This window comes from Stegastes partitus, unplaced genomic scaffold (assembly GCF_000690725.1).
Source record: "Stegastes partitus isolate 25-593 unplaced genomic scaffold, Stegastes_partitus-1.0.2 Scaffold1542, whole genome shotgun sequence".
Taxonomy (NCBI): Eukaryota; Metazoa; Chordata; class Actinopteri; family Pomacentridae; genus Stegastes; species Stegastes partitus.
In genome coordinates this window covers 37,742-48,534 of record NW_007579273.1, presented here as the reverse complement: position 1 = coordinate 48,534, position 10,793 = coordinate 37,742, and the positions used below count along the sequence as shown (strand labels likewise).

The following is a 10,793-nucleotide window of genomic DNA, read 5'->3' as shown; positions in this document are numbered from 1 at the left end:
ATGTTCACACCTGCAGTCAGCGTTTAAATATCACCCCTGATGCAGGATGTCAAACAAAATACATCAAAAAAATTTTTGGTTAATTTCTTTTTTGCCGACACCTAAACATCCTTTGTGAACTTATGGCTTTTTAATGGTGCCTGTAAAGAGAAGTGTTGTAATCCAGCTTAATAAACACAAGTTTATGCGTCACAAAGTTATGAAAATGAGTGAAAAAGTAAGCAATAGAGGTGTAGTAATAATTTAAGGCTGGATTTCCTACGTACAGAAAATGTGCTTTAAAAACTACAGCACTTAAAGCGAGACGAAGCAACCGACCATACGTCTTTACGCGCATGCAAAGGATGAAGTGAAAGAGAATAAGGACGTCACTCCACAAAACAAATCATCACATTGGCTAAAAACATTATAAATTACTACGTTTTCACACTAAATGAACAGTTTCTCAAGTGCTACAGATATTAAATGCCCCGTTTAGGTAGAGAGTAGTAAACATAGAAATGCTGTTCAGAAACTTGGCAAACCATTCTAACAGGAGGAGTTGATCCCAGTTAGTAAGAGATTTAAAAGAGTACTGCATAGCTATAACTCAGAGGAATATTATGAAAAGCCTGAGGTCTGGAGAGAATATATTTCTAAGCAAGTTTTGAGATATTAAAGAGCCTCTGGCGTATAAACCCTGAACCCTATAAATAGACTTTCAGCAAAAAGGGACGTTAAAGGCTTCATAAAACATTCATGCACATATATATTGCAAATATATAGATATATATATTTATATAAATGACTATATGAAATTGTTTCGTCAGGTACATGAGCTGTATTAAACCAGTGACGGTAGATTTTCCTCTTTTTTTAAATTTTATTTCAGGAACGTATCAAAATGCATTCCTACGTCTTGCTGTTGCTTCGCTCTGCAGCCCTAGTTCATGGTTATGATTTCGTATTTGTCCTGGACGTTGTTCTCCTCCTGTTTTTCAGGCTCGGGATGGTGCAGCTCAATGAAGAGAAAGTAAACGGCGGCTCCGACCGCTCCACCCACCATGGGCCCCGCCACGGGAATCCACCACCAGCAGCTTCCAGCTCTGCAGGTAAAACAGACAATTATGACAACATATGGTTTAATATAACGTAGCAGCAATAGTGCCGTTTACACATGATCCTGCTCAATTAAACCTTTAAAATGTTACGTTTAGCCTCAATGGAGTTCAACCACTGCAGTGCAATAATGTCAATAATATCCTTTTTTCTTTTTTTTTTAAAAGAATATTTTTTTTAACATTTTCCATAAACACACAAAGTAGACACAAAAACAAACTATCAGTGGCCACAGAAATCACAAATGTAGAAATTCTCAGTCTGTTACAACTGACAGTGAAGCAACAACTCATGATTTCAAGAGAAATAAGGATACAGATGTTCTTAAATCTTAAAAAAGATTTGAAATCTTAACTACATTTTGCCAGACAAAGTATGAGCAATAAATAAATAACAACTGATCACCAAGTAAATGGAGATCCAGCATCATGGCCCAAAGATATCATTTTGCCAGTTGTCAGTGCTGCAGTCAACCATTCCCTTTAAAACAATGTTTGTGAGTCTTTTACCAGCTTATTTAAAGAAGGGTGTCCAGGTCTTGAATAAAACTGGTGTTTTACATTTGGATCTGCATGTTAGATATTCCACTGGTATTAACTCAAATATATATTTATGCCGTCCTAGAATTGTAGGAGGTGTATCATCAATCCATTTAAGGGCAGCAAATGTAAGAACATTAAACAGCCTTCTTTGATCAGAGCCTTTGATATGAGGGCTGGGAAAGCCAAAGAGCAGAGCCTGAGCATCAGGGTGAAGATGGACATCAAAAATCAAATTAAGTTTATCAGTAATTTTACTCCTCAGTATGAACACATGGACCAGACACAGTGGCTGTAACTCCCCACCTCCACTCTGAGCACATTTCTGTCAAACTGGGATTCATCCTATGTCTCAGCTGGGGGGTGATCTGTAAGCGATGCCGTATCCTAAACTGGGTCTCTCTGGTTCTATTATATATAGAAATCTCTTTTTCTAGTTGCCAAATTTCTGCCCGTGCTGTTTCATCCATTCTGAGATTAAGATTGTTATTCCACACCTGCCGCAGATAGTCTGTGTTAGTATTATTAGCAAGTTCAGCATATCACTGGCCAAGGATTGATTTTCGGCCTCTGTTGAGAAGCAGGCGCTCTATTTTCAAGGTCTGATGGTCAAAGACGTGGTTGTTTTGATCCTGAATGAAGCGACGAACTTGGAAAAATCTGAAGCAGTTATGTGGTGGTAGGTTCAATTTCTGTAAATGAGAGCATCACTCCTTTATGAAATAAAGTCCCTCGAGTTAAGACCCCTTTACCTCTCCAAATGTTAAATCCACCATCTGTGCTGGCTGGGACAGAATCAATGTTATGGTGTATTGGAGCTGGAGAAGACAACGTATTTGCACGGCCCTCTTACTGCTTGCCATGCCTGCAGAGTTGTTTTCATTATAATATTATTAGCTGAGACACTCTTAATTTTTTTCAAGTCTAGGGCAAATAGCAGACTTGGCAGAGGGCTACCTGCGTTAAATGTTTCTAGATCTAACCAAACTGATTCTGGGTCGCCATTAATCCAATCAGCTGTGTAGAGAAGCTGTGCAGCGAGCTGTTGAAGTCCAACATTAGGGACAGCCAAGCCGCCTTTTTCCACAGACATCTGTAGCTTAGCCATCTTTAATCACGGCTTCTTTTTGTTCCAAATAAATGAACTTAAAACAGCTGTTTGCCCTCTTAATAGTTTTATTATCAAGTAAAATTGGGACCATTTAAAGATAATAAAGGAGTCTCGGCAAGATATTCATTTTGAGTAAGGAAATCCTCCCCAACAGAGACAGCGGTAGAGATGTTCAGATCATTCCTAATACGTTTTAGAAGGGGTTCAAAGTTGGCCTTGTGTAGTGCTTCTAGTGACGGAGTGATTGCAATCCCCAGGTAAGTGAAACCTTCAGGCGACCATTTAAATGGAGATGGAGTGGGGCATCGAGGGTTACCTAGTTTGATATCAGGAATGCTCATAACTAAATTAAATAGACTTCAGCGTACTTCGAGTTGTTGCTGATACTCACTATTATACTAATGAGTTAAACAGACTGAGCACTTTGGAAACCTGCGACAAAACAGTGGCCAAACTTAAAAGAAAACTATGTACAAACACCAACACGAGGTCCTTCAGTGTCCCGACCTGGACCTTTAAACTTAAGAGCAAACAGAGGGTAAGTTCGAACCCTCCTTTAGGATGACCCTTGACCCTAAATACGAGCGTACTCCTAATCGAGCTGGCACAGTGGATTAAAATTGAAGTGACTGAAAATATATGAACCCCCCCACCACCACCACAAATGAAAAATAAAGATGAGATAAAGTAAACCCACTCCTCAAAATGCGGGGGGAAAAGCGGAGGGTGGGGGGACATATTTGGTAGATTATAGCACCTGATGGCGTAGGAAGGTAAACTCAAACACAAGTACAAAAGTCCCTGTGTTACTAGTCGTGAGAAACAGGATGGCTGTTTTGCCAAGTTGGCAGTAAGCAAACATCATATGAATAACCACTACTGGCATTTCTCTAATAACTGCAGCTTAGTAGACAAATATTACTGGTGTGTCCATATGATGCTTTAAAGGTTAAATCAAGTTCACTCAGAAGACCATAAGCAGGATGTGCTTTGAGGTGGGGCAGTCCCCATGTTAGTTAACACCACATCTGAGCAATGGTGAGAATTTGTCCACCAGAGAGAGTAAACAAACGCAGAGGCTCGCTCTGGAGAAGGAAACGTTTCAACAGTGTTGTTCACCACAACCTTCGATGAAGCAGGGTGGATCATGGCGTAGCGAGCCCCCTCGATGTTCTGCAGCTTCCTCCTCACCTGGTCAAACTCGCATCGCTTCTTCTGTGTTGCAGCAGCAAAGTCCGGGAAAAAGTGAATCCTTGTTCCTTCAACTCGGATGTCTTTCAGTCGTCTGGCTGCGTCCATCACTCGCTGAAGTTGTGAAATCTTGATGGCGGGGGGAAACCTGGACGTCTCCGGACCCCAAAGCCTGTGTGCCCTCTCCAACTTGATGCGTCCCGATTTGGTGTCGAGCTGCAGGATCTCGGGTATCCACGTCTCCATAAACGTTGTTGTATTGGTCCCCTCCAGCTTCTCCGGCAGGCCTATGATCTGTAGGTTTTTGCGTCGGCTCCTGTTTTCGTAGTCGTGGAGACGCTCCGTCAACTCAGTAACCGTCTTTTCCAGAGCTAGCATGTGTTCTCCAGTATCAACCGAAGCGTTTTCCACCACGAGGATCCTCTGCTCAGCCTCGCCGACCCGTTCAGGAACTTCTTTCAAACTCTGAGAGATGTTGGCTTTGATGTCGAGTGCCATCTTATCCAGCTTTCCGTCCATCATCTGAGCAATATTCGCCGTCATAGCCTCCAGAGCTCTGGTCAGTCCCGGGTCTGCTTCCCGGCTAATGGATGGGGGGCTAGCGCCACCTGCTAGCTTAGCATCGCCATCACGAGGAGAAGCCGCCTGTGCATCTTTCTTTTTTGTAACGTTCTTTGGGGGCATTTTGCCGGCGGTCTTGCTCCACAATTGATCCAGGGACATCACCCGGTTTAAAATACGCTCAGTTTGAGTTTATACGCCAACAGAAATAATGAAAACAGGATAATGTGCCGGAGCTCTGACAAAACGTGGCGACCTGAGCGCTTGCATCACCGGAAGTCAATAATATCCACTTTTTAAAGAATTACTCCACAATCAGGTTGTCTCTCAGCTTAATTTGTAATTGTTCCTGTTTAGTTTCTGGCTTAAGATTTTAAGTTTTGAACAAAAATGAAAAGCAACCTTCTTATCTTAATTTTCCATGTCTTATGCTTGTAATTGGACCGCACCATTAGCATGTGACACTAAAGCCACAGACTCGGCCGCACAACCACATTATGTATGAAATAACTGACCAGCCGATCATTTGAAGACAATATATTGTGTAAACTATTATTATAAGAACGCTGTTGTTACTTTTTCTACTTTACTTCCATTTTTCATTGGTTGTCAAAGCGCTAGACCATGTTTCCCATCCTCACACCAATAGCTGCCACACATGCTCGCCACTGGCAGCAACTTGTGGTTCAGTGTCTTGCCCAAGGACACTTTGGCACGTCGAGGGGCCGGGGATCAAATCCCCACACAACCTGCTCTGTCACCTGGTAGGTAGTGGAGTTACAACGACTATACTTTGAAAATTTGTATCATTGGATCAGCTGTGGCGTAGTTGTGGGTAAGGAGGCTACTTTAATCTGAACAACAACAACAACAACAACAAACACTAGCCGGTGACTCCAGTCTGAGTAACGGTCACATTTATCTCCAAATCCTCCCAAAATGGGGCCGTCAGTAAAATATTGTCAGATGTGCAGCATAGGCTACATAACGTGACTGAGCTCATGTTACATTGGTGAATGGTGTGCACTTATATAGATGTGTTTCTCATTCACCCATTCATGCACACATTCATACACCAATGGGAAAGAGCTGCCACTGGGAGCAACTTCAGGTTCAGTGTGTTGCTCAAGGACACTTCGACTGTGAACGATCGAACCACCAACCTTGCAATTGGAGGACAACCACCTCTACCATCTGAGCCACAGCCGCCTTAATCTAATTCTGGAGCAACGACACAAAAGCATCAGATAGAAATAGACGATAATCAATGTGTGAAGAAATTTAAAAAATGACTAAGAAAAGTTTTAAACCCATTTTTGTAAATTCATTTTGATGGTGTGAACTGACTGCAGTCATTCGTATCAGTGTTTTAAAATGCGATTTATTAACATACACAGACTATACACAAGCAATATGAGATTCTATCTTTTGGATGGATTTAAAGGAATAGTTTGACCTTTTTTTCCACAACCAGCTCAGCTGATTATCCTCGCTAAGCACAAAGAATGAGAGGAGAGAGGAAACTGTTGGCCCGGCTCTGCTCAAAGGTAATTAAATCTGCCCATCTGCACCTCCTAAGCCCGCGAGTTAACAAAAATCTAATAAAGTCACAATGATGACAGGTCTGCCGAGACCCGCTGCTCATCGTGCAGAGATGAGGAGGATGGAGCTTTCAGAAAAGCTTTCCGATCAGAACTAGAACTTTGATCCGAATGCTACTTACAAGTCATAAACTTGTCGTTATGGAGAGTCTGACGTGACACGAATGGATGGTCATAAAGGACGCTCAATATTTAGCTGCATTACAGGAAACTGAGTGTTCAGCTTGACCTTTATCAGACAGTAGAAGTCAGGATACTTTGGTCTCTGCTGCTTCACTTTGGAATTTAAAAAATAAAAAATGGCCACATGCAATTGCTGCTGTCCAACCGAACCAGCATCCACTGCCTCTCCGGTGTGTGTATGTTTATCTCCGTATCACCCTACCTGAGACAAGTTATACACAGTTATCCCAGATTACAGGAAAGTCTTAAGGAGCTCTGTTTGTCAGACGTGCTGCATGTGACCTCGTTCTCCCTCTGGCTCCCCTCAGACGGACTCTTTCACTCAGCCGGAGGGAGATTAGCGTCCTGCCGGTTAATGTGGCTATCGGGAGCCTTTAATGCAGGTGAAAGGGCTTCAGTTAACAGCGCTGTTGCACCAGCCTGAAGGTAAACAAGCGGCCGAACGGGTCATCTTGATTTCCTGTGAGCGGTCAGGAAGTAGACCAGAGGAGGGAGGTGGCTGGATTATAGACTTTAATCTATGGCCACGGCTAAGATGATCAGGCCAGGAGACAGACGCCCAGCGGGTCACATTGACGCCGCTGAAAAGAAATGTAATGTACAGAAAGCCTCAGCCTGCCCGGAGCGTCTTTTTTTTTTACTCTGCATGTGTAGCATCTGTGTTTATGTAATAAATGCAAAAGCTTATGTCAGATTGAGCGCATACTTGATGACACGAGCTTATATGTGCATTAGAGCAATCTTCCTACATATTTGTAAAGAGCCATCTGGCGACAGTTACAGCGACAGAAAGCATCAGAAACTGTAGTTAAAGCCGTTATTTTCATGTTAAAGTAAGATTTCTGCTTTGAAAACCCCTCCGTTTTGAGTCAAGTCAGTGCTTAGACGGCCTATTTAAGGGCTTCATTATTATCCAAGCAGTGTTTCTTTGGGGTTTTTTTTTTGGCGAGCGAATCAGCTACCCTCATTGCATTTAAACAGCGACATGCACAGACACTTTCAGGGCAGGGGTTAGAAAGACTGGGACAAGGCAGGGCTGGTGTTGACAGGACACTGAGGGCAAAGGAGCGAACAGACGGAGACAGTCAACACGAGCAGAGCTTTGACTTGTTAGCCAAAGGCGGAAACTCTACCCTTTTATTTTGAGTATTGCCACTGCAGAAAGTCAGTCATGTCTGCAGATACATGGTTGGATCAGATGGAAGTACAGGTTGTAGCAAGAAAGCCTCAGAGAACTGGTGGTACGTCTGTTTTTTGGGCGCGACGAAAGACGTTCTTGTAAACCGGGACAACAGATTTTATCAGAGCGGAAGAAACTGAACATGACCTGAAAGGATCTGGACGGCAACAGGAGTTCATTGGTTAGTTAGAAAGCTCCTCGGTGGAAATGAGCCAGGGGTTGATGAGATCAGCTCCTGCTAGAAGATTTGAATATTTTAGGATACGACCGTCGCCGTGCCTTTTCAATATTGCAGAGATTTTGGGGGAAAGAATTTTCTGAACTGGCGCGAGAGTCGATGTAATTTTTCCTCAGAGCTTGAAACAGTTTGACCAGAGAGACGAGTTCCAGCTTTCCAGTCATCACATTTCTTTGTCTAAGTAGGAATTAAAGTGAAAAGTGTCCACTCAGTGGTACTCCTTACTTCAGGTCTCAGAGCAGCAGTGCCATATTTTAGCTGTACAGATAATACAAGACTTGTAAAACTTTGCCTGCACAGCCTTTATGTGTTTTTATGATTTGGAAATGCCTCCTGGTATTACATAGGAGTGTGGTATACACAGTCTGCAGTTATGGACCATTTAGTTTATATATATGTATATATGCAGTATTACAGTTCTGTTTGTACTCTTGGCAAAGTCCAAAGTGAAGATGAGACAGCGATGCACCTTGTCCTCTCTGTTTGCAACATACAGACAGTATCTGAAATGTGTGTGTGTATTATATAACACAATCTACTCCACAATATTTGCTAGTACTGTGTGTGTGTCGGTTATAGCTGATGGGAGTATAATGTCATCTATCATGTTCAAGCATGTCCTGAACTTGTGCAGGGTAAAGACTCATGCAGCTAAGTCACAGGAAAACAGAGACATGTTTCATGGCTTCAGATATCAGGACATTCCTCTGTAAGAGTGGGCCAAAGTCTACATGAGACACCTGCTGGACCTTACTCCCATCTCTCAGGATAACTCCAGCAGCTGATGGAAGCTGTTGAAACTCAGGCCACAAAGTGTCAAACGTTAGCGGTCGAATCAGAGGAGTACGAGGTGACGTGTTGGCTCGGCAACGGATCCACTCACAGGTTAAAGAAAAACCATCAGCTGTGGACACGCTTCTGTTTTTCTTCTCCACAACTCAGTGTTTTTTTTTTTTTTTACATAAATGCAGCTGTTTTGTTGCTGATTTCCTGGATAGATGTTTGTAACAGTTCTTCACCAGCTGTGTTCAGCTTCTTGCTTTTTACAATCCACTGAACCACCCACTAACTAACTGTGCTGTTTTTTTAAACTACTGCCAGATGAACCATTCGCCTTCTCTGGCAGGCGTTTTACTCGACCTCCTGTCGGAAAAAGTCTTTAGGATTTACTGAAGGATTTACTTAGATGCTGCATTGTCAGATAGAGCTTTAGCTTGGCTTCCTTTGCTTGGTAGAAGACAGAGCACACATTGTCATCTCCCACAGCAGCTCTTAAATAATCAATATAACTGAAGGTATTACATATGATGCCTGTATGCTTGAATTTGTACAATTCTAATAATTAATAAGAATGTTTTAAATTAATTAGCGGACCCTTTGACAAGCGTCATTAACAGCTAAACCCCACTTTGAGACACATTATTTTGAAGGCTACAGCTAATGGATGAAAGGAGCTACGTTCATGTGACAGCTCATCCTTATTTGTACAGTCTGTGGTAACGACAAAATACTGCTCCAGAGTGGTACCAGCAGCCAAAACCTCAACAGAGAGCCTTTAACCGAGTACAGTCTGACTCACCAGATGCAGACTATGGGCATAACTGTGCCATTGTCTACGCAGTCACTGTTTTCAAACTCGACTGCACCACTGGAAGTAAAAACAACAACCTCCAGGCGACAACACTGACACAGCAGATTTTTTCAGTAAATCATCAATTTTCAATCAAAATGTTCACCTCTCTGCATGCAAATTCCACCAAAGCATGTCCCCTGTCACTATGCTGAGGGGACACCATCACTATATTCTGGGCTAAGCACCACCCAAGAAGATTGGGATTGGTTCAAAGACAAACAAGCCACACAGCAATAATAATAATGAAGTGCAATCAGACCATTCCTGCACGGCGCTTGGGAATGGTCTGACTAAACCAAGGATGACAAATTAATTTATACTACACTGTTTAGCTTAAGTTTTGTATTTAAACAATTTGCATGTGCTTTAGGACATTTTGATCAGAACACTGTTTTTGATCTTCAAAATCCGATTAAAGCTGGAGTAGGCAATATTTAAATTCTTACATTGTTGTCCAAATTCCATACTAACCTTTTGGCGTATTGTATCATGAGTGGTCTAATAGAAAACTAGATTTCAGCGCTTGTTCTTGGCTCCGTTTTCCGGCTTTGGGAAATGTAGCACGTGAGATTTTAGCCAACCGCAGGGCTTTTCTCCGATCACATGGGATGATATAAATGGAGCTGACTGACTGTAGGATGTGCATTCGGTTAGACTTTCACTTGGGATGCTGGGGTTTGAATCCCAGGTGAAGCCATGAATGGATGAGAGGAGGAGCTTAAAAGCTGCAGGAGAAGGGTTATGTTTTTTTCTATTATGCATATTTGCTTTTTCCAGATTCCTGCCTGCTGACCGGCTTTATAGTGCGATATCTTTTTCAGCAAAACCAAAATGAAAATTCAGAACATGAACAAAGGCAAAGAGGAACACACAAGTGCCATTTCAGTAACGAAGGGCTGAATATTTCATCTGCATCTGCTTGGAATATCTCCCGGTTCACTTAAATCCCAAAGCCCTTTTTCAAAATGCGGGAAATATGCACATGGTTACTGAAATATTAATTCAGATTGTGAGGCGAGCAGAGACGGCGTTAAAACGCTGCTCTGTCTGTGGCATGAGAAAGAGCAGCCGCTTGGTTGAACTGGGTTTCTTACATCACACGTCTCCAACACTGCAGAGTGTAAATGCTCCATTTCCCCCAAATCTTTCTGTAATAATCCCAACAAATATCAGAAGCTCTCAGTCCCTGCACTTCACACTTTTGCTTCTAGATCAGTGAAGTTACCTGAACACCTCCATGCCCCACCCAGCCACGGCGGTGAAGAAGCGCGGGCCGAGGTCTCGGGCCGGGTTGATTGGGTAACCGCAGTTCAGACCCATGGACACTCCGATGGCCATGATGATGAGGCCGATGCACAGAGGCTCCATGCCTTTTGGAGCGCCGATGTTCTTCCTGTCGGTGATGGCCAGGATGCACAGGATCAGTGCGCCGGTTGCAATTACCTTCAAAACAAAAGC

General features: G+C 42.8%; 1 protein-coding gene across 1 annotated transcript in view; it reads right to left on the bottom strand.

Annotated features, from left to right (window-relative positions):
* Positions 1 to 786: 786 nt before the first annotated feature.
* aqp9b (aquaporin 9b) overlaps positions 787 to 10,793 on the bottom strand; it is a 16,303-nt gene continuing 6,296 nt past the window's right edge. Inside the window, exons 5-6 of the mRNA XM_008300443.1 lie at positions 10,561 to 10,778; positions 787 to 1,085 (exon numbers count right to left, since the gene is read on the bottom strand). Of these exons, the coding sequence (XP_008298665.1) occupies positions 923 to 1,085; positions 10,561 to 10,778 (381 nt within the window). The 3' untranslated portion in view covers positions 787 to 922. The remainder of the gene's footprint in view (positions 1,086 to 10,560; positions 10,779 to 10,793) is intronic.